Source organism: Micropterus dolomieu, linkage group LG18, assembly GCF_021292245.1.
Source record: "Micropterus dolomieu isolate WLL.071019.BEF.003 ecotype Adirondacks linkage group LG18, ASM2129224v1, whole genome shotgun sequence".
In the NCBI taxonomy this organism is placed as follows: Eukaryota; Metazoa; Chordata; class Actinopteri; order Centrarchiformes; family Centrarchidae; genus Micropterus; species Micropterus dolomieu.
Genome location: NC_060167.1, coordinates 14224152 through 14246747, shown reverse-complemented (window position 1 = coordinate 14246747; position 22596 = coordinate 14224152). Strand labels below are relative to the sequence as shown.

The 22596-nt window shown below is 40.4% G+C and overlaps 3 protein-coding genes across 8 annotated transcripts in view; 2 read left to right on the top strand and 1 right to left on the bottom strand.

Annotated features, from left to right (window-relative positions):
• Positions 1-7: 7 nt before the first annotated feature.
• LOC123956406 (ranBP-type and C3HC4-type zinc finger-containing protein 1-like) lies at positions 8-8377 on the top strand. 2 transcript variants are annotated; one of them, XM_046028575.1, is made up of 13 exons: positions 8-58; positions 160-207; positions 560-704; positions 995-1091; positions 1446-1644; positions 1892-2055; positions 2160-2333; positions 3837-3997; positions 4184-4280; positions 5177-5356; positions 5449-5547; positions 6531-6674; positions 6787-8377. In XM_046028575.1, exons 2-13 carry the CDS (start codon positions 168-170, stop codon positions 6865-6867), a joined length of 1581 nt encoding a protein of 526 aa, XP_045884531.1. In that variant the 5' UTR covers positions 8-58; positions 160-167; the 3' UTR covers positions 6868-8377. The 2 variants fall into 2 exon arrangements, with proteins under 2 accessions (XP_045884531.1, XP_045884532.1); XM_046028576.1 differs by having other exon boundaries at positions 10-70.
• A 611-nt stretch (positions 8378-8988) lies between these two features.
• Positions 8989-17547, bottom strand: tbc1d20 (TBC1 domain family, member 20). 2 transcript variants are annotated; one of them, XM_046028628.1, is made up of 8 exons: positions 17116-17547; positions 16668-16853; positions 16409-16489; positions 14417-14603; positions 14037-14138; positions 13152-13293; positions 11483-11661; positions 8989-11250 (listed from the first exon to the last, which is right to left on the bottom strand). In XM_046028628.1, the coding sequence occupies exons 1-8, from the start codon at positions 17177-17179 to the stop codon at positions 10992-10994; spliced, it is 1200 nt and encodes a 399-aa protein (XP_045884584.1). In that variant the 5' UTR covers positions 17180-17547; the 3' UTR covers positions 8989-10991. The 2 variants fall into 2 exon arrangements, with proteins under 2 accessions (XP_045884584.1, XP_045884585.1); XM_046028629.1 differs by having other exon boundaries at positions 17128-17547.
• Positions 17548-18405: 858 nt separating this feature from the next.
• Positions 18406-22596, top strand: part of znfx1 (zinc finger, NFX1-type containing 1) — a 17210-nt gene continuing 13019 nt past the window's right edge. For 2 of the 4 annotated variants that reach the window (XM_046028465.1, XM_046028464.1), the window contains exons 1-2: positions 19899-20425; positions 20681-20915. In XM_046028465.1, the coding sequence (XP_045884421.1) occupies positions 19961-20425; positions 20681-20915 (700 nt within the window). In that variant the 5' untranslated portion in view covers positions 19899-19960. Of the gene's footprint in view, positions 18520-19403; positions 19491-19571; positions 20426-20680; positions 20916-21053; positions 21410-21557; positions 21738-22122; positions 22230-22596 lie in introns of those variants that run through there. The other 2 variants (XM_046028467.1, XM_046028466.1) reach the window with 2 other exon arrangements.

The following is a 22596-nucleotide window of genomic DNA, read 5'->3' as shown; positions in this document are numbered from 1 at the left end:
TAAGCCGAATCGAGGACGTGTCTGTTGGATGCAGACAGGACTGCAGCGACGCGACCTGGTTATAGCCTACGTAACTGTCAACATGTCTTTTATTGGCAGCTCTGTTTTGTCATAACTGCAATGTTGGCCTGATACATTTTGTGTTACCTGCCGTTTCAGGTGTAATTATGGCTTCTGAAGTTACACCGGGAGTCAATTTGAAAGAAGGTGAGCTGCTCGACTTAGTTTCGATTTTGTTTGTTTGTGAGCGAACTAACCCGGTTTCACGACACATATCCGACCCATATGAGACCTCCCCGCAAACACACACACACACACACACTCTTAATTGACTAAATGTCCCAGTGAAAATAATGTTTTATATAGGTATTTTACTGTTTTCAACATTGAATTTTATCATATGATAGTGAATGTGGATCATTGCTTTCATTAACTAACACCACAAACGGTGCCATCCAGTGCTACTAACAGCCATCAGTAAGCAGAAATCAAATGTGTTGATAGTGAGGTTGATAGTAATCACGTGAGGTTAGGAACTCTTCCCTTGCTCCTTGTGCAGCAGAGGAACTGGCCCTCTCTCTGAGTGAAGCCCTCAGCAGCGGGGACGGGCAGGAAGCAGTCAGGCTGTGCCAGAAACTGTCACAACTCTATGTTCCAGTGTCTGTCAGCATCAACAGTCAGGCCTACCCTCAGGACTCCATAAGGTGGGGACTGTGGATGTCACTGTATCTATGTGTGACTAACTTGTTTTAGCCATAAAACAGAGAACCGTAAACTTGTTGCCCATGGGGAAGAATTTCCCTCTTTTGTAGGGCAGTGTTTATTTCTGAAGTGAGTTATGTCTTGAATCTGGATTATGTAATGTGTGAGAATGAAGTATGTTAGCAAGAAAAAAACAAAAGTGTGTGGTGTTTGATGTGTGATTATGTGATTATTATGCAATAAGCAGAAACAAAAAATGAGGACAACGGTGGTTGTTTTGTTTTCTCTATAGGTTGTGGGTTGGAGTGGAGGATGGTCAGTCAGATACCTACATCCCAGTAACCATTGTGGTCTCTTGTGACATGACAATTGCACAACTTAAAGAAAAGGTACTGATGTTGCAACATTAACTGCAGATGATCTAGCACAATTTTCTATTACTTTAATATCCATAACAGTATACTATAGTATGTGGTAGTAGGTCAATGGGCCTCTGTTATTGTCCTCAAAGTTTTATATTTTGAATTTAATTTATAGTACGAAATGTAATTTACAGATTTAGTGTGTGTGTGGCTTTATTTAAATGCATGTACATGAACACTGGCACAGGTACAGTGCACACGTTTCCTGTTCTGTCATGATTACAAGTTCATTCAAGTTTAATTCATTAAAAAAAATCAACATAAATGTGAAGTCAAAATTCTGTTGAATGATCTGTCTTATCCATCATTTTATGTGCACAGATCAGCCACGACTTTGGGTTCTCCCCCACGCTGCAGCGCTGGGTGATAGGGAAGCGGCTGGCTCAGGACCGGGAGACGTTGTACAGCCACGGTGTCCGTCAGAGTGGAGACAAGGCGTTCCTGTTCATCCTCTCCGCCCATGCTGCTCATCTCACACGGCAGCAACACAAACTGGACCAGGAGCAACAACGCATAGAGGGTCAGTAACAAACACACACACACATCATGGCTGCTAACAATAGTTGTATTCTTTGTCAGTTAATCTGTTAAATTATTATTTTTTGTAACGGTGCCTATTTAATATTTTTGAGTTTTTGGAAGGAATAACAACCCATTTAGGAAATACTTATGGATACTTACGAATTAGTCTCACCTTGATTACAGGTTTAATCAACAAATAATCTCAACAGTTAAAATAGTTTTATTGAATGATAATCTATTCTTAGGCATTGTGGAGTCCATGGAGTCTATGCAGCTTTTACCCAGAGGGCTGGGCGGAGGTGGTGGTGAGAAGACAGCTCCTCCGCCAGACACTGAACAAGCTCCTCCTCCTCCTCTTCTTCCTAAACCCCCAACTAGGACTAAACCTGCTGTGCTTCCTAAACCTCAGGTCAGAAAACAGGCTATGCATTTAACATTATGCCTGGAAGACTGTCAACATAGTGCTTGTCCTGGTTCTGTGCAAGCCTATCATATATCTGTGTTTGTGTGTAGTTGGGCTGGGCCTGTGCTATGTGTACGTTCGTGAATAAACCAACGCGTCCAGGCTGTGAGATGTGTGGAGGGGACAGGCCAGAGGATTATGAGGTGCCTAACATCTACCAGCCAGACCAGGAGGAGGTTCTCCGAATTCAGCAGGAACAACTGGCCATGTTGCAGTATGAACAGGTAACGGTACTGTTCATTAAAAAGCAGGCAACTAGGAGTCCTGAAATCTAAATTTGACCTAACCCTTTGATCTAACTTATTAAACATTATGGTTGTTGTGTGAGGCAATATAGACCTGCAACACAGTGCAGCTGACATCTTAGCGGGAGTCACCTTTTTGTTTTTGAAAAAACTTGAAAGTATGTATACACTCAGTGGCCACATTACACCTGGTACACCTGTACTATCCATTGCAATTCAATACGATAGCTCAGCCTTAAGTTCTAACGTTGTGAATTTCTATAATTTTCAGTTTTTGTTGATATTGCCGGAAACTCAGTAAAATGTTCATTATTATTGAGGTTGTAGTACTGGATGGCATAATACTAAGAGGTGTTTCTAATGTTTTGTCCTCCCTATTCACTAGGTTTAGAATATTGAAACCCCTCTCAGTAGTCCAGTCCAGTATGACATCATGAGTAACTACTGTATAACCTCAGTGCTAAAACATATAATTGAACACGTCTATGACAGTATGAAAAAGGAACTTTGTAGGCATCATAAAAGTGGACTTTGTAGCAGAACAGGTGTATTGGATTACATTAGATTGCACAGGTCCACTGAGTGTTTAGTACATTTGGTTCTGTGACACATTTTGATTATATTCCAATTTTGAAGCTATGTGATGTTGTCATTCTGTTTTTGCAATTTGCAGATATTGTGACATAGTGTCAAATGTTTGCGTAGTTCTTTGTTTTTTCAGTTTCTTCATTCATCAAAAAAACAATAATGCACGTACTAATTTTGTAAAGTAAAAAACTTCTGTGGTGAGCTAAGTGCTCTTAATGTTCGTCGTATGTATCGTCGTATGTATCGTCGCTCTCTTGTACAGAAGAGGGTGTTCAATAGTAACACCTCTAACTCCTAACCTCTAACATGCACTTCCTGTGCTCCTCCTCTTCTATCCCCTTACAGTTGTCATGTATTCATTACACTTTTTTGTTAACTCTCCCTTCTTTCCCTAGGTATTTACCCCATTGATGCAATATGTGCTATTAGCTCTTACTAGTATTTATTGCTCTTACTAGTATTTATTGCTGCTCTTACTAGTATGTGTTGTCAGTTGTAGATCTCGTGCTGTATTTGATGCTTTGTTGATGATTGTATGTTGTTTCTCAAATGTGAGTCACTTTGGATAAAAGCGTCAAATGAGTAAATGTAAATTATATGCGTGATAAATGCAGAACAATTACATTACACATACAATCTACACTGATAACCTATACAGCCAAATAGATTGAAGTATGTGAAGTAAACATAACACCAACACCAACACCACCACCACAGAGTAGAGTCCAAAAAAACTGTCCTGAGGCTCTTGGAAACTATTTGTTTCCAACAGTATTCTGCTGTTTCACTTTCCATTTTCTGGAAACGCGGGATGATGATGTTGATAACGGGTCATGACAATTTGTGATGAATCTCTTTAATGTGACGGCGTCCCTCCATTTCTGGTTGATGAAGGCTCAGAAGGAGGAACGAGAGAGGAACTACCTGTACTTGTTGGCAACAGAAGACCAGAACCTTATCCTCAATACCACAGAGACAGACTGTCCCATCTGCTTCTCTACCCTGCTGCCAGAAGAGGGCGTCGTGCTCAGGGAGTGTCTACACACTTTCTGCAGGTCTGAGAGCAGGAAACAATTTTGTAGCGTTGTCCTATGTTGTTGATGTGATAAAAGTATTCTGTCTGCTTTCTAAATGTCTACAGTGGCCACACAAATGTCATTATCCCCAAATTGTGCAAATGTTAGTATTTAATGTAAATGTTCATGTATTTTTATTATGTTTGTGTGTGTGTCCTTGTTCAGGGAGTGTCTAAAAGGGACAATAGTGAACAGTCAAGATGCTGAGGTGTCCTGTCCTGACAAATGTGAGAGCAAGCTACTGGACAGAGAGATCCAAGCGGTAAGTGTAAGGCTGGAGAACAGGAAACTTTCAGCATGGGCAGTCAAGAAATCACAATCTTAAAGTTGATAGAGAAATAATAACATATAAAAAATAATAAGAATCCAGACGTGTTACAACTGTGACCAGATTTTCATTTCAGTTGTTGCAGTAGACAATGATCACAGAAAAGGGAAAATTAGCATATTAGCCTTTGACAGCGTAGGCCTGATGTAATAAGACATTTCACTGTGGACGTATGTCTGCGCTGCCATGTCGGTCTAATAAAAAAAATAAACAAATGGTTTCTGAAACTTCTTCTTCAAACCTGGCTATAAAATGTAAGAAAGAAAGTAAAATGATGTGCAATAGAAGTAAGTCTGCCGCCTAATAACTTAAGAGTTTAGGTCAGTTAGTCGCAAAAAAACAACTCTCAAACTCCATTTGGGAGTTGCGCCTTATCATTAGGGGATTGTTGCACAGAACTTTTCTCTTTTAAGGAAGTCACAGAGGGCACATTTGACAACAGGGAATACAGTACAGAGGTGATTTACGGCAGCTCTGATCAGGACTTTGACTCTGGGTCGACGACAAGTTGACTAGTAGCTTGAGCTAATGACTACTAATCGGCTAGGAAAATAGTAAGTCTGAGGCAGCCCTAAATAAAAGTTAAGCATGCAGTTTCCGTCATCCTCAGAGAAACATGTGGCTTAACAGCACATTTTTAATCTTAATTATTTAAGAACATCTGTTCAAGTAAAGTAGAATGATTTCAACTACAGTAAATGGCAAGCCAGTCAGTGCAGGTGGGGAGATTTACTCAAATGTCAAATCGGCACATTTTAATAAAGATAAAAAACCCACATAATGTATACTCTTACTCTCTCTCTGTTACCATTATATGATCTTGGTTACAGCTGCTCACAGAAGAGGAGCACCAGCGGTTTCTGGAGTTGCGTCTGAGCATTGCAGAAAGCCGCTCGGAGCACAGCTTCCACTGTCAGACTCCGAACTGTCGAGGGTGGTGCATCTACGAGGATGAAGTCAATGAGTTCCACTGTGAACTCTGCGATGAAACCAACTGCATTCTCTGCAGGGTAGTTTTCTGACATTCACTGTTCTAACTGACTTACAATTTCTTACAGTGTAGTAATAACAGAAGCACCAAACAAAGTTGTTGTGTTTGCAGGCAATCCATAATGGCATGAATTGTAAGGACTACCAGGATGACCTGCGCATCCGAGCAGAGAACGACCAGGCGGCTCAGCAAACTAAGCAGATGCTAGAGGTAGGTCAGCCTGTGTTATTCTGTGATGATGTGGCACAGGAGTGCAGAGCTTTGCAGTCTATTGCACTTCTGATGCGGTTTGACAATAAACAGTTGTGTGCTCCTTATTGCTTGTGGATCAGTGTGGATAGAGAAACACATTTGTAACAGTATCAGCCTTGTTATACATAAGCAAAAGAAAACAAGACTTGCTGTGCATCACTACAATTCTGAACCAGTGCACTACCCAGTATGCCATAAACCAATACGGGAAGTTTCTTTTTTATATCCTGTAGCAGTCAACTAAAACACTGGTAAAAATGACATGTTAATATTTTACAATTTATAAGAGATCGCATAGAGCATTCATTTATTTAATCTTGTCTAATGGCCTGTAAATATTTTACAATGAATCATGAATAAAACAGTATTGGAGTGTGCACTGCATTTGCTTCTAAGATAGTCCTTTGTTTACAAACTGGGAGGGCTGGTGGAGTGTCTGTTTCATGTACATTTGTTTTAAGTGCTCTTAAGTAAGGTTCGTAAGTCCATTTGAGGGATGTTTTCCTTCCTACAATCTGCAGTTATTTCGACTTCCAATCCTGTCCAAATAATGTTTAAAAAATGTGTTTTCTAAGTGTCCTGGCACAGACACTGGCTTAGTTAGTTGTATGCTTTGATATTTTAATATCCATTTTAAAATCTCAGGGTTTGTGTTCTTAATTCACACTGATTCCTTCAGTTTGGTCCATGTTTTCTTAGACTTAAAGAAAAGTGACCAGTTGGTTGTCCCATGATACAAGATCAGCATATTATTTTTGAGTTCGATGGATGACCGGTATTATGTTACTGTGTAATGTTGCTGTTTTGTGTACTTTTTTAAAATCACCATCAGGCAAAATGCAACATTATTCAGTGTTCATTCTCTGTTGATTGTAGTTGTATTTTTGGGCATGTCTCCCTATGGCTACTTTACATTTTCATTTTACTGAATTTCAATACAGAACCTGCTACAGAATGGAGAGGCCATGAAATGTCCGCGGTGTGACATCATTGTCCAGAAAAAAGATGGTTGTGATTGGATCTGCTGTTTGATGTGCAGGACAGAAATCTGCTGGGTCACCAAACAAGCTCGCTGGGGACCAAATGTAAAAACATTCACTTACAAAACAGTTTTTCAGTGTTTGTTCAGTATTCAGGAAAGTTAGCTCATGTGTTTGAGCTGTGCATATAACCTTCTCCTTTTGTCGTATTTTACAGGGCAGCGGCGACATATCTGGGGGCTGTAAATGCAGAGTGAATAATCAGCCTTGCCATCCCAACTGCCAAAATTGCCACTGAGGCAAGCACACTAATGAACACACATACACAGCTGCAAGCGCTTGCACTGTCTGAAGAAACGCAGACCTCAGTCATTGCATATGCTGCTAGCTTAATGCTGGCTATATTAATGTGTTCTTTCGATTTATTTTACTCAGTTTTAGTCTTGGTTTCAATGGTATAGTCACTGAGACACATCTACAAAAATATGATATACACAAGATATACAACCTGCCAGCTATTGTACATCTCTGCAGCCAAGGATAATTACTGTCAGTGTTATAATGATACAAATATGACGAATTAATGCTTAATATATGGTTTGACCTCTGGCTACTACTTTAATGCATTTTGATGAGCCAGCAATTATAAGTGTTTACTTAAGTAATGAGTAATTGATCAAAGACCATTAAAAAAATAAATAAAATACAGTAAATAAAAATGTCACTCAAAAGCTAACAATTACATGAATATGGAATTGTTCTTCCCGTGTGTAGTACGGCTACAACTCATTAACTAGAACTGACAATAACTTCATAATTTATGAATGATTAAAAGTGGAGTAAGCGATTTGGAGAAATTCCAGACCATGACAAATACCATGATATATAACAAATAAAGTAGCTAATGTTAGCAAAGTTGTAGGTTAGCAAACTGTTACTAAAGTTTCTGGTGCAAAGCTAACATGCAAAGAGGACGAGATAGCCCCAGAGTCAACACACCAGATCCAGACGGTGGTACAACTTTCCTGCTAAAACAGCATGTCTTGGAGAACTAGAAAGAAAGCTGAATGTCAGTGGGCAAGTCATCTAACGTTACCTGATGCACAAATCATGGTTGGAACTGCTGGATAGTGTTGTGTCGATCAGTCCGAGCCACTTTGTTTCCCATTTAGAGAGTCAGGTCTGTGTAGAAACACCAGATGTTCAGTGCACACACATAACGGACAGCGAGCGGCCGTGAGGAGAGATCCGCCGAATTTGACAAAAATAATTCTATTTGATTAGAATCGTTTACCGCATCTTTTAATGGTTTGTTTTCCCAAATGATCATCTAGACTGATCATCAAACACCAGAACTAAAGTGTTTTATATCCTTTAAATGTTTGTTGTTTTAGCTTGATAAGTGACCAAAATGATAAATGTTATAAGAATTATGACAGCAATAGGTTTTCTTTCAGTCGACTAATCAGACTGTGGTGAAGGATGTTTTAAGTGTTTACATTGAATGAATGTGCTCAACCAAGCTGCTCTGATGCACTTAATAACTTAGTATCAGGATGAAATATGTTGTTATGGACAAATGCTGGATTATTCAGGTATTCAAGATTTTATCTTTATGTCTTAATAACTATATTAACCTATGTACAGAAACATTCAATTTTGTTTATGTCTTGTAACTATGAAGTTTGGTGGGTTTCACTTGGGTGTTTTTTAAAGTGACATGCCTTAACTCCAAAGCATAATAGCTAAAGATGGTAATATAAGCCTGACAACGAATAGTTCAGTCTGAATAAAGTTTAGTCAATGTAGTGATGAGCCTTCCTGTTTAAGTGTCTGTAAATGGCAAATCTACCATTAGAAAGCAGTTTTTAAGGAAATGTAAAATTGACAGTTTACATGTTATCAGGTACATAGGAATTAGTTTATGCCATGAGTAACTGTGTCCAAACTAAGGATGGGGTTAATTTTTATTGAGACTGCTTACCGATCCGATTCTTTATCAATACAACTATCGATACTTTATTATTATTTAGTGATGGTTATTTGGTAAGACCAGACCCAACGGGCATGAGGTAGGCCTGCACGGTATGAGGAAAATATTCAATGTGTGATAACGTTATATATTGACATGACATATCACTTGCGATAAATAAACATATTTAACTTAGCTTAACCCTCACCGTATTCCACCGCGACGGCGCAGCCTCTCGCTCTGCTGCAGAGGCGTGTGTGTAGGAGCCGACTGAGAGCAGGCAGAGACTGCAACCTGATGATTTTCTTATCTATTGCGTTTAAATCACATTTGACACTCGAGACATAACGTTACATCATAGCCAGCAAGTCTCGATAAGCTCGAACCTTAATGATTTTCGGGTTTTGAGAAATTTTGATCCCCATCCCTAGTCCAAACAAATGCGTCTTAACAGTTTCACTCTAGTTTATTAGCATTCTCTTGTACATCTTTACATTAGTATGACAGATTCAATGTAAGAAAATAAACAAAAGGCAGATAAATCATTTAGTGCAATGAAAAGAAATAAAAACCACTGAGTGCAGATACATGGTGCATTACAATACTGCCGAAAAACTATACTCTCAGGCACCTCTAAGCGTCCTTGGACACATTCCAGGTCACCTTCATTTTCAGATCATTTTGTAGATCCCTCACCAGCTGAATCAGTGGTTCACTACAAAGGCAAGAAACCAATCAACCTTAATTTTCGGTTCCTAACACAGCAAGAACAACTTCTCTCAACGTGGCACTCAATGCGCTCAACTCAAGTGAGAAGTTTTTAGTTGACTGGTTGTTGTGCCGTAAAATGTAAGTGACCTCGAATTCTTCTGATGAGCAAAACACATAAAATATTACAGACAACTCAAATTAACTACCTTAGAATGAAGTGCTCTGACAACCTACTTGCTATGTATTTTCTGATAAGAGTTTAGGCTATTCAGGTGATGGTATTCTGCGGTTATTCACTGTAACCTGAGCAAGCCCCTACTACTTTAAATATGTGACCGAATGAAAATGAGCTGAACTGCCTGTTAAATGGAAATGCTACACTCAAAGCAATCCAACCTAACTAATGTGTGTGTAAGTTAGCATTAATTTGACATTTGTGTTAGTGTTAGCATTTCAACCACTGTTTTTTTTTCTGGAAAGTGTCTATGAAAATAATTTCACAAAACTAATGCAGCCAGAGCAAACTGGGTCTCAAACTGTGCCAACACATGGACTACAGTGTCCAATTGGTTTTACTTGCTATTTATCCCAGCTTTGATATTTTCTGTGACCAGGCAGTGAGTGAGTGTGCTGATAAACTACACAGAGAGATTTAATAATCTACTCCAGGAAATGTGACGCAGAAAATATACTCTGGTCATTTGAGGCTATGAAACAGACACATTTTTTAGGTTGTGCAACTAAATAATTAGGTGAAAATGCAACTGGAAAGCTCTAGTTAAACTATTTCGATATGGCTGATTTATTTACTTCCTGTACTCCATTCTGGGACCTCATCCTCAAATTCAAGATTTTTGAGATACAAATAAATTACATCTCACGCAGGTTACAATACACTTACTTTGATAACACCAATAAGATAAGTTTAGTAGCAGACCCAACTATGAACCTGAATTCAAATGTGTAGTCAAGGGTGTCAACTGCTGACATGTTTTAAAGACACTCGGCCCCAGAACGGTCTTGACCAAAAAGGCGTATTCAAACAAATTAAAGTGACAAACATAATAAAATTGTGACCTTAAAAGGTGCCTGTGTGTCATGATCATATCTTTACACAGCTGCTTACATACCTATAAATTAAACACAGTACATTATACAAAAAGAGGGTTCTAACAATCCTCTATTTGGTCTCTGTCCAGGTATCAAATACATAACAAATAGGTTTGCGAACACACACACACACACACACACACGCGCGCGCGCGCACACACACACACACACACTTAATTGGCAGCAGTTTCAAGTGTAGTGAGTTCACCAAGCACAAATCTCTTATGTGAGCATAAATCAATATCAGATTATCCTAATACCATATATAAATAAACTTTAATAATGACACCGTCAGTAATAGTTCTTAGAATTACAGTCCCTCCATTATAACAGGGTGGATTCTTCATTTCAGAACACCAGCAGTTGTTGCTGTTACACTGGTGTGCACTCTTCAGGTACTTTTAAAGGACCTTCAGCTGGGGCCTTCATAGGATGTTAAGACATCCTAGGAGGCGAGAGAGGAGCGTTAACGTTCCGTTTAGAGAGAACACTCAATGTTCACTCAGTGACAGTGTTATCGACTGCAGGGTTTGTGGTTTAATTAATTAAAGGGTTCTTGGAAACAGACCCACCAGCTAGATTCAGTCAAGGACAGATAGGTTAGAACGTAGGGGTAAAAGAGGAGCATTTCAAGGAAACAAGTCCAGTTTGGGGGCCCACTCCAGGGCAGTATTGACCACAGCGAGAGCTGCTGCCCCTAAAGCCACCGTCAGACCCATGACAGCCAGTCGAACAAAGCGGCGTGCTGCTGAAGGTTGGGCCACTACAGTGTTTGCTGCTGTGCTCTCCAGCGCAGCCTGTTTCTGTCTGCGTCGGCGTCGGAGAACAGAGTCTGGTCGCTGTTGAGTGGACGCAAGGTCAAAGTCCTTAAAGGTAGAGCTTGCCATGCTTAGGAGTAAAAGAGACATGAAGAGACAGAGAAAGACAGAAAAGCAAAGTGTAAATGAAAGAACGGTGACTTACTGGAGTTGTTGAGAAGCACAAGAAAGTGAAATATGAACATTTTACTATTTATATAACAATAGAGTGCAGATGTAGAAGCAGAAAAACTAAACATTCCTACCACTAAGGCAGGTAGCGTCAGTAACGGTAAGGTGGAAACCCCTAAGGAGTTAACTACCTTTCATGTGAGGCAGCCTCTCTAGCCAGTTCAGATGGAGGGAACTGGACAAAGAGGTCTCCTGCACGGCTGATGAGTGTCTCATATGGCAGGTCCTGGGGAATCTGAGATAGCAGGTGATGAACCATGGCCATATCGCATTCACACTCCAAAACTTCCTCCTCTCTGTACAGTACGATCTGCAACACAAGTAGCAATAACACATGGGGACACATTTGTAACTGCACATTGGTGACTGAACAGGCTTTTATCCTTTCAGAGATGAAAGGACATGACTGAGATGATCAGGTTAGCCAAAATTGATTTGTTGTCATGGTATAATACAGCTGCAGTGACTTGATTGTGTGGGGATAGACCAATCAGCCATGGATAGTAATGGGTCAACTGCTCAATCAACAATCAAAAAAACAACAGAACACCTTATATCTGCCTTTACCTTTGTAAATGCTGGAGTGGCTACGGTGTCATCACATTTTATCAACCTACACTGTCGACAAAAATCACCCACTTACTGAACAATAAAGTTAGCAACATTAGTGACGCTATTAAGGTCAATACGACCTAAAACCTCCAAAAGTGTGAGAGCATTTCACTCAGCCATAAAGGTTGTGAATTGCAACATTTGCAAAGCATCACTGTGGGTTGCATTCAAATTAATCTGAACAATTCATGGGTTTGTTTCATCTCATTTGAACTTGACCTTTGGGGAACAAGTAACAGTGTTGTGAAACTGTGTATTAAAATGCAATCTGTATCTGGATAAGTTACCCGGTATTATAACCAGTGCAAAATGTGTTGCAACTGAACTTGCCCCCGGAAGTTTCAGTGCATTCTTGTTATCCTCACTGAGATCTGACCTCTGTGGTCCAAACCTGCACGTTTATAAATTGTTTATAACGATTAACTTTATAAACTTTGTGAAAAGTTGTCTACAACAAATTCTTAATTATTTGTTCCCTTTTGTAAATTCGGAAAATCCACTACATTAAGTTATTCCTTTCTTTGTACAAAAATATTGTGGCAGTACTGGCGATAAGCTACTCTGTCTCTAGATAAGTTATATGCCTTGTTAACAACCAGCTGCACAGGAGCGTGCAATGCACACCATTGCACACGGGTATTTCTTACTGTAGAAACCTGTTTGGTCCATGACATTTTTTTTGTTACAACAGAAACATTTATTAAAATATTTACTTTTGAATGCAGTATTCATTTTATTGTCAGTATTGTTAATTAGCACATGCCTAAAACAACCTCAAGCCAAATTTAAAAGCTGCTAGCTAAATAAGAGGCACTGAATAATTGCGCAATTCATAATTCGAATAGTCGATTATTGATTTAAATAATCAATAGATTATTCGACAGTCAAAATAGTTGTTAGTTGCAGCCCTAAACAGTAAAAACAGACAATATAGCCTTAAGCCACAAAGGATTCTTGCACAGTGAAAATACTAATGCGATGTGTATGCAAAGCCTTGAAATAAAAAGGAAATCTCTCACCTCAACTGGTAACTGATAACTAGTAACTCAACAAATGTAGCTCATACAAATGTTCTTGCCTATAATTGACTGAGTAGACTTAGTTCATGTACTGTACATGAAAGATACGTTTCTTAATCAGTCCATCTGAAATGCAACAAACTATGAGTGCTGATTATAGGAAACTCACCACAGCAGCAAAGTAGATGGGCATCAATGGATGGCAGGCCAGGAAGAAGTCATACAACCGGACAACATGGCGGAAGTCTGACAGAACGTGGCCAAACCAGGTGATCAACCAACTAAGAGCAAAGACTGTACCCACCTCAGCCCTAAGAATCAATCAACACATGACAGAGATCAACTTACATCAGCACACAAAAACTGTAATGTGGGGTCATGCTCCAGTTTGAGGACAATGTATGGCACTCAGGCTCAGGAATGATTAAAAATGGAAGTTATGCTATGGGATCTGAACTGAAACATATAAAAAGGTATCAGTCATGATAGCCCTCCAAGCAAACTACTTAATGTCCTGTGTTATAAAGCCTTTACAGATGCAACTCGAGCCATCATGACAGGATCAGTATGCTGTAATCAGTCACCCTTCCTTCACTTACAACAAAATATCTTTTGATGTGAGCAAGCCGAGGTGTAACATTAACCTTTATGTTTGAAACTACTTTGAAGAAGAAATGCTACTCATTAATACATCCTTCAATTCTGATGTAGCATGTTGGATGTCTCAACATGCTATAATTCTTAGAAACTGTTTTTCATTTAGCATGTGGCTTGAAATGTCAAAGCTTGTATTAGGCAGGTGATCATACCGTTACGGGTGATCGGTGTAAATGGTATTACATTTCCTAACCATAAGGAAATCTGTGCTGGCTATGAGCCTTTTAAAATTCTTAACGTTCCACCTTTATGAAAAGCTGCCTTAACTTGCAAATTATGTTCACACTGGATATAATGAGAGGATGGATTTTTCTTTTTGCAAAGTTTCGTGTCTTATAGGTAACATCTAATAAAGACAGAAAATCATTTGATTTGGACTAAAACAGTAGAGTCTTACTGTTGCATGAAGTCATGCACATCAGGGTTGACCCTCTCAATGATGGGCATCAAATAATTAAGAATGTGTTTTGTGTTGTCCATGGTAGGATCCATGAAGTCCCTGAAAAAAAGAGGACAAAACGGAGAACATTTTTAGAGCCTCCTTCAACCACTGTTGAAGGAGGAAGGCAGGGAGGGAAAGGATATTTTTTATTCTGACATGTGGACACATGACAAAGAAAACCTGAAAAAACAGGTAAAGTTGCTGTAAATGTATCATATATATATATATATATATATATATATACACACACACACACACACACACACATATACATATACACACACACACCCCTACACATACATACATACACACACACACACACACACACTAAACACCTGAGGTGATGTGTTGAGAGCTTTTCCACAAGAGCAGTTGCACGGCGCTCTCCAAGGACCAATAAGAAGGTGACAACAATGTCATGGTATCCTTGGTAGTAGTGCAGCTGGGGATTACGTTTCAGAACTACGAGGATGATGTCAATTAGCTCTTCCTGGAGACCCTCCCTCTGCTCATCTGGCATTCCTGTACAAGTCCACACAAAATAAAATACAGGTGTTAGTTTAAATAAGCTTTGGGTATGTCTGTACATTAACTTCAATCCATCAGCAGCAATAAACTTTTTCATAACCAATTTGGTTATATTTGGTTCATGCAAACTTATACTGGTGTATTACTGACCAATGCAGAGACAGTGCTTATTGTATTATACAACTCAGTGACGTGAACAATCTGGATGTTTGCAAAGTCCCTTACCCAGACATAACACAAACCGGAAGGTGAGCGTATTGAGAGGATCAAAGGCAGAAACTGATGAGGGCCTTGCTAAACTTCTCTGGGATTTCAGTAAACATTCATCCTTGACTTTCTCTGTATTTACAGCTGCAGTAACACTCCTCAACAATAAATGTGTCGCTCAGACACCTTCCAGACCTGGTACAGAGACTTTTATGATCAATCTGTCATTGATGTATGGACAGAGACTTATCTCTGGACATCGTGGATTTATCCTCAGCATAGAATAAAATCTATAAGCTCCACTGTCCTTTCTTTATAACACTCTGGACATTAAGGCAGCTGTCAGGTTGGCAACAGTTGCACAAAAACACTTACTGTGAGCTACATTACTGCAGTAATCACTGTTTAAACTAATCTGTACAAAATGTAAATGCTCCGTACTTGCATAGCGCCTTTCTAGTCTTTTCGACATTCATACACTGAGCCTAAGTGCTCAAACGGAAACTAACATTCACACTCACTCATACACTGGCGGAATAGCCGCCAGGGGCAATTCCAGGCCAGGGGGAGCCAGGGATTGAACCGCCGACCTTCTGATTAACGGCCAACCCGCTCAACCTCCTGAGCCACAGCCGCCCTACAATCTTTCATATTGTAGTCGCACTGATTGGAACATTCTTATCGTATTTATCATACTGGAGATAATGTGACTATTTTTGAGTGAGCTGAAACAAAGAAATATAGTTAAAAAGTGAGTTTTTCATTACTAGCTGCATAGTCTGAATGGGGTTTGATAGTATTTCATAAAATACGAAATGAGCAAGATTTTATTCATTCACAGTCAGTTTGAACCTAGACACATTTTCGACTGCAAAAAAATCATTAATAGGCTAACCTACTGAGTGGGACTGTGACTCCACAATCACAGGTCCATGAGTAGGCTATAGCCTAAACTATGTCTAATCTGTTCAATTAATATTTTCATCTTCAGTTAACCTATTGCCAACAGCATTTTGTTCCGTCAGGTTACAGCTGAATAAATACATCAATACATCATAAGCTGAACTCAAAGACCAAAGACTTTATGTACACAAAAGGTCTATTTCTCTCATTGTTCACATATCTGTGTTAGTGAGCACTTCTCCTTTGCCGAGATAATCCATCCACCTCATAGGTGGGTGGTGGATGGTGTCGAGTGGCTTTTTATTGTGGCCAGCCTAAGCCACACCTGTGAGGTGGATGGATTATCTCAGCAAAGGAGAAGAGCTCACTAACACTGATTTTGACAGATTTGTGAACAATACTTGAAAGAAATAGACCTTTTGTGTACATAGAGAAAGTATTTGGTCTTTGAGTTCAGCTCATGATGAATAGGGGCAAAAACAAAAGTGTTGAGTTTATAATTTTGTTCAGTATATATCAACAAAGAAAGCAAAGCAGACCAGTCCAGAGAATTTGGTGCTCAGGACTGGTCCACCACAGTTTGGTTGTGCTGGTGTGTTCAGTTGTGGGTGTATCAGTTTTTCTGGAGGAACCTACACACAGCAGGGCTTCATGAAACACTTCTCTGAACAGGTAAGGGTTCTACTCACCTGGTGGGAACCTCCGCAGTGAGCGCTGGACATCCAACAACACCTGGTTGTAGTCCTTGTTATTCTCCCGCTCTACTTTTTCTGGACAAAAGATGTGAGCATCAGCATTACCATAACTTACCCTAGTCAAATACTGTATGTGGGACAGCTTGCACCTGCTAGGACTCTGTCATGAATAGTGGGAAAGGAATAGTATGTGCGATGGCCAATGTAGTTGACATCTATTTGTGCATAAATGTAACGTTGGCTAACATAATACCTGGCTCTTGATCGAAGATGTGAGGGGGGACGTTGAGAAGCCGAGGCCAGACTTGACACCGTATCTCATCAGTCAGCAGTCCTCCTTCACTGATAGCCATCCTCCTCAAAGCTGCCACATCCACTGGAATCACACTAAGGGCCTGCGTGATGTCCAAAATTTTCCTCTTCCGTCTGGTGTCCCAATCTGAGAGACAAAACGCCTGTTTAACTGCTGCTAGCTAGAAGTTAACCTGTGTTTACTTTTATCTTGCAAAAGAACGCGTTCATTTTTCAAGCAGCTAACACATTTGCTGAGGTTATGGAGGACGTAAATTAGTTGGCCAGCTCCAGTAACAGACACAAGCGATCACGTTTTGGGCATTAAAAACAAGCAGCTGAAATACCCCAAACATTTGATCAACTTACCCACATTGAAGAAAGCTAACGTTAACTTAGCTTTAACTCACCGTTAACGTTACCTTTTTTCCCATTCACAGGGGACGTAGCACCAACACTTCTAGAGTTCTTCATTTTTTCCCTCCACTTCTTTGTGTGCCCTTGTCAGATAATATTTTTAGCCATCTTCTTTTGTTTGACAAGCTAGCTGTCTAATTAGCGAGGTTAGCCTCCATACAACACACGGCCCGATAACGTTAGCTATCCAAGTTAGCTATTCAGTGTTAGCCAAGTTAAAGCTAACGTTTGTTATCAGGCTAGAACAACGCTGCTCTGGTTCCGAAGATATTTTCTTCAGCAACACAGCCATCATTATTCGGATCACTGACACACGGGTCAACAATCATGAAACACCGCTCAATGCGGCTACATGTTTACACTGACGGAAGCGACCAATAGAATAGATCAGCTTTAGCTAGCCTCCCCGCTCAGACGGCATGATGACGTAGGGTCGTGGTGATGGAGGGAGGTGTCCCTTGCTGTGTTGTCGATTAAACAATAATAATGATGATAATATGATAAAAGTGATAATATTTATTACTTTATGTATTTGATTGGTAGATAGATGGTTTGATAATTGTTTGGTCGATTGATGGATTGATTTGTTAGGCATATGCTATTTCCAATGGGGAAATATACTGCGTTGGGCTAATTTAACGTTACTCATTTACCTTAATTGAGTATTTGCATTGTTTTCCCTACTTAATTGGACATCTTCCACTCTACTACATTCCAGAGGGAAATACTGTATTTTTGACTTACATTTGCTTTATTTGACAGCAATAAATAGGCTAGAATAACACTGAATGCACGTTAAATGAAACACATTCATGTATCAGTAATAATAACCTAATTCAACAATTGCCCATGTTTGCTATTATGATTGGAGCCATTAGGCCTATAGGCTACTTTAATACTTCAATTACTTTTTGCTGATAATGCTGCAAAGTTTTACTTCAAAATCAAATACTTTGAATGCATGGATTTTATTTGTAATGGAGTATTTTACCACTGTAGTATTAAGTAAAATATCGGAATACTTGTTCCACCGAGCCAGACCTGTATCTGTATCCTGCCACTCTCGCTGTGGGCTGCTAATGAATAGCCATAGATAGGCTACTGAATAAAAACTGAAATAATTTGTTGTGTGCATAGGTGTTATTCTCGTGACTCTGAGTCATAAAGAAATACATGCTGCCTTTGCTGCTGAGGTGTGGTGTGTTCTGATGAAACGAAAACGAAAATGACGGAGCATTTAAATAGCAGGTTCCTGCACCAGGCAGTGTGAGCAGCGGGGGAAGCTGAGGCTGAAACTCCCGACTGAGCTGGATAGATGCTGTAATAATAACAGCACGGGCCTGCTTCCTTTTACAAGCTTTGATGTTGTTGGTGATATTGAGTGGATTTCAGTTGTGGTAAGTTATTTCTTTCTTTATGTCGCGGTTGGGGAGAAGGAAGGTAGAGACAGCTGGTTGTGTTATTATGAAATGTGAATGAAATTTAGGACCGAGAGTAAAGATCCTGACTGATAATAATAATGACAAAACATGTCCGCATAATAAATGTATAGAATCATTGCGGAGTAGGCTACAGAACAAGAGGAATTAGAATAAACAAAAGGCTTTTAACAGTCTAGCCTGTTGGGTAAGTAGGCTACATGTAAAGCCTCAGGGTATTTGAGAGGATCCGTTAAAATATGTCATGCAACCACAACGAAAAGCTCCTTTCCGATTTCCGTCGAAAGGAAACCTACACTAGATATTATGCAAGTCCTTCGTGCATCCAGTAGAGGGCACTCCCTTCGTATGGGTAAAGTCATTGCAAATGCAAGCGAAGTACACTCTCAACAAGTGTTGGAATAGTATGCGTTTTAATTAAAAAAATGTCACACATTTCAACTTTCAAAACTTACAGAATAGTTCAAATGAAGCTTGCAACTATTCCATTCAAATGCACACCACACAAAGTAAAATTTTTCTCGTGAGAATGAAGAGACAGGCAAGCAGACACAATGGTTGCTTCTTTTTCCTCAGAAGGTATAAACAGTGAGATCACTCCTTATCCTCATCCTCCCTTATCTGACTCCAACACTCCTGTGCTGTGACCTTGTAAATCAGACTGACAAGAGTGAGAAGTATGAATAGAACACAGTGCAGTGAAAGTATAACCACTTCTAATGAGTTTTTCTGGATTTATAGGCTACATAAATTATGCATCCTTCAAATTGCTGTGTAATCATGCTCAAAATGTGTTGTTTTCACTTTCACCTTATCATTTTATGCCTCTCAAAAATCATCAGTGTCACCAACCTAAATTTCAAAAGCTACCACATGCGAGACCATGGAAAGACTGACTTTAATAATGGGGAGAAGAGGAGCTAATAATGGTAATTATACAGGATGAGAGGCAATCAAGTACAAATCTAGCAAAGTATTTGTTAGTATATGAATGTTGTTTTTTCTCCCAGGTACTGATACTGGCCAAAATGAAAATGCTAGAGGAGGAGGCAGAGGGAGAAGACAAGGAGGTGCACAGGGAGACAGGGTGAGGGGAACAGGGGTCAGAAGAAGAGCACAAAGTCATGGGCGAAGTCAAGCTGAAAGGGAGGAGACAGATGGAGGAGGAGGGGAAGGGATGCGTGGGAGAGGCAGAGGAAGAGGGGGAAGCACACACCAAGGAAGAGAGGGTGAAAGAGGTGGTGGAAGACAGGGAGGAGGAGCCAGACAGAGAGGAGGAGGGAGGGGGAGAGGTGGAAATGGAGGAGGAGGAGTAGAGAGAGATGAGCCACGAAGAATTGGAGAGCAAGGTGCAGCTGAAAGAGAAGGAGAGAGGAGGGGTCCAGCAGAAATTGGTGAAATGAGAGGAGGACATAGTGTGGACAGAAGAGGAGGCAGAGGGGGTGAGAGAAGAGATGCTGTGGGAGACAGACAGGGGAGGAATGGAGGGAGATCAAATTCTACAGGCAGAGCCGGGGCACCACGGGGTCATGGGCTGGGCTTTAAAGCAATGGAAGAACTCTCTGGAAAAGACCCATCTGTAGTGGCCATCACCCTGTCCTGTAACCCTGCCCTACAAGATATCCTGAGTGGGACAACAATGAGACCAGACCTTGTGGAACTCCTCTCCCTGGTGCTGAGTAAAGCATTCAAATCACGGACAGACCGGGGCACCCTGCAGCACCTGGCTGGCATCATAAAAGATTCAGGGTTCTTCCGCACCATCCTGCCCCACTATCTGGTGGGCATGGAGTCAGAGTTCAACCCCGTCCGCAGGGAACAATACCCACGACATCTGGAAAACATCCTGGCTATTCTGTCAGAGGTAAACAGAGGAAGGAATGATCAAAAAACCCAATACGTTAGTAAATTCAGCTAAAGGATAAATGAAGGAATACAAGAAAATTAAAGTTGTTGAATAATTGAGTTGTCTTTGACAATTTCACAAATCTCTCATGTGAAATAACCAACAATGTTCAAACTTTTATTTATCAGTTTGTGTTCTTGTAGAACTTCCATGCCTCTTGTAGCAAAGAAGCTAATATACATGAACTAATTATTCTCGATATCTGGTTATTAGGTCCTCAGCATCTTCCCTGCTAGTTCTGTCCAGGCAGTGAGTTTGCTGCTGACACTGCTCCAGGCCTCCATCAACAGCCTGAGGGCGTCAGGAGTGGACATCCAGCATCAAATGGAGGAGAGTGTGGAGGGTGTTCAGGGTCTGATCAGACACCTCCAGGAGAGATCCAGGGAGGGTACCCTGCGCTCAGACAGAGACACTTATGCCCTCCTACCCACTGGACCCAATAACCCAGGTAATGGCCACTTGCAGACATCTCTAGTGAAATGCTTTTAAACATTTTGATATCCTGCCCTGGAACCAACACTTCACAGTTAACCAGAAAAAGAGTTTTATAGATATGTAACTGAAACTCCCACTCTTTCTAACTCAGGTGAAGAAGAGCAACAAAACTTCAGGACCATACCCATCTACCCAACTCCTGAAGAGTTCCACCAGGACCACAGGCCCTTCCTTAGACCCAACCTCACCTCTCAGCGCTATACAAACACCCACCTCTACCTTGACACACACTTCCGGCTGCTGAGAGAGGACTTTGTACGGCCACTCCGTGAGGGGATCCAGCAATTGCTTCGGAACCAAATGGGAAGGGAAGGAGGAAGTGATAAGTCAATGAAGACGAAGCGCTTTGATGATATCAGAGTGTATTTTGACACAAAACTGATGGTGCCCAAGTGCACGTCGACTGGACTTGCCTACATAGTTCAGTTTGACATTCAGCCACTTAAGGTTAGCCTCTGGATGGATTTAGATGTTACATTTAGTGTTCATATGTCATTATACAATCAAGCATATCATTTAAGAGATACACTGGTATTTTGCTTACTGAATGGAAAATGGTTGTATATTGACAGTACTTTCCTCATCTATCCTACAGTTTGTGCGCTGGCAGAACTCGAAGAGGCTGCTCTATGGTTCCCTGGTCTGCCTGTCGTGTGATAATTTTGAGAGCCTATTGTTTGCTACAGTGTCAGATCGAGATCCCAATGGCCTGCAGAGGGGACAGGTCCAGATTACCTTTACTGAAGAAAGCAGAATCAAGCTGGCCAGTATTCAGGTGTGGCAGTAATCTGTGTTCAACCGCTGTTGATAAGCGCAGCATGCACACAGTTGCTAAGGAAATTTGATCTTACAGTCTAATTTCAGACACCTAAGCTACAAAATCTACAACTGAAAAGTGCTTAGTGGTGCCAGTTTATTTCGGTACATTTAGTTAAAAAACGGTCAGGTGTTTCGAAAATTTAGTCTACTCTCACTAATGTAAATTAGGTGGAAAAAATACTCACTGTAACTGTATAGCACCACAAACAAAAGTCGAATCAAAACCTCACCAAAACTGTTCTGTTCCTAAGATGCAGGATAGGTGCAGGGAGGGGGAATTTATGGTTTTATCTAAAATGGATATACAAAGAACTAAACTCATGATATCTCTATCTACACAGAAAGGGCAATTGTTCCTGATGATTGAGACCACTGCCTACTTTGAGGCATATCGGTATGTTCTAGAGGGCTTACAGGAGCAGGAGGAGGACAGCTTGCCCTTTCAGAGGTAGGAGTATGTCTGTGTGTAAAGCATGTGTGCTATGGAGGAGTTTCAAGCCTTGCCGTCAAGGTCACAGTTTTTGTATAATCCCACAGCACGCTCAAAACGAGTTCACATATTCAAAGGACAGCGGGGTACAAAGCAAGTTCAGCAATCACACTTTTAATTGGCATGAATTAATTATATCGCCGCAGTATTCCCAAAATGCTATCACGCATGGATGAGTTCAAAAGTTTGGTTATTGTCTGCACTCCCAGTGCCCTTCATGGACACCACAAAGTAATGAATTATATGAGACACTTTGTTGGCCATCTGTCGCCCAGAACTTTCTTATGGGAGTGCCTGAAACAACTTTAAACTGTTTTGGGAGTTA

Coding starts and splice junctions, on each gene's coding strand:
- LOC123956406 (XM_046028575.1), top strand. CDS start 168: ATGGCTTCTGAAGTTACACCGGGAGTCAATTTGAAAGAAG. Junction 1,645..1,891: donor GGAGCAACAACGCATAGAGG/GTCAGTAACAAA, acceptor ATCTATTCTTAG/GCATTGTGGAGTCCATGGAG. Junction 5,548..6,530: donor AAACTAAGCAGATGCTAGAG/GTAGGTCAGCCT, acceptor ATTTCAATACAG/AACCTGCTACAGAATGGAGA.
- tbc1d20 (XM_046028628.1), bottom strand. CDS start 17,179: ATGAAGAACTCTAGAAGTGTTGGTGCTACGTCCCCTGTGAATGGGAAA. Junction 16,854..17,115: donor GAAAAAAGGTAACGTTAACG/GTGAGTTAAAGC, acceptor TTTGTCTCTCAG/ATTGGGACACCAGACGGAAG. Junction 14,139..14,416: donor CTCTCAACACATCACCTCAG/GTGTTTAGTGTG, acceptor TCTTTTTTTCAG/GGACTTCATGGATCCTACCA.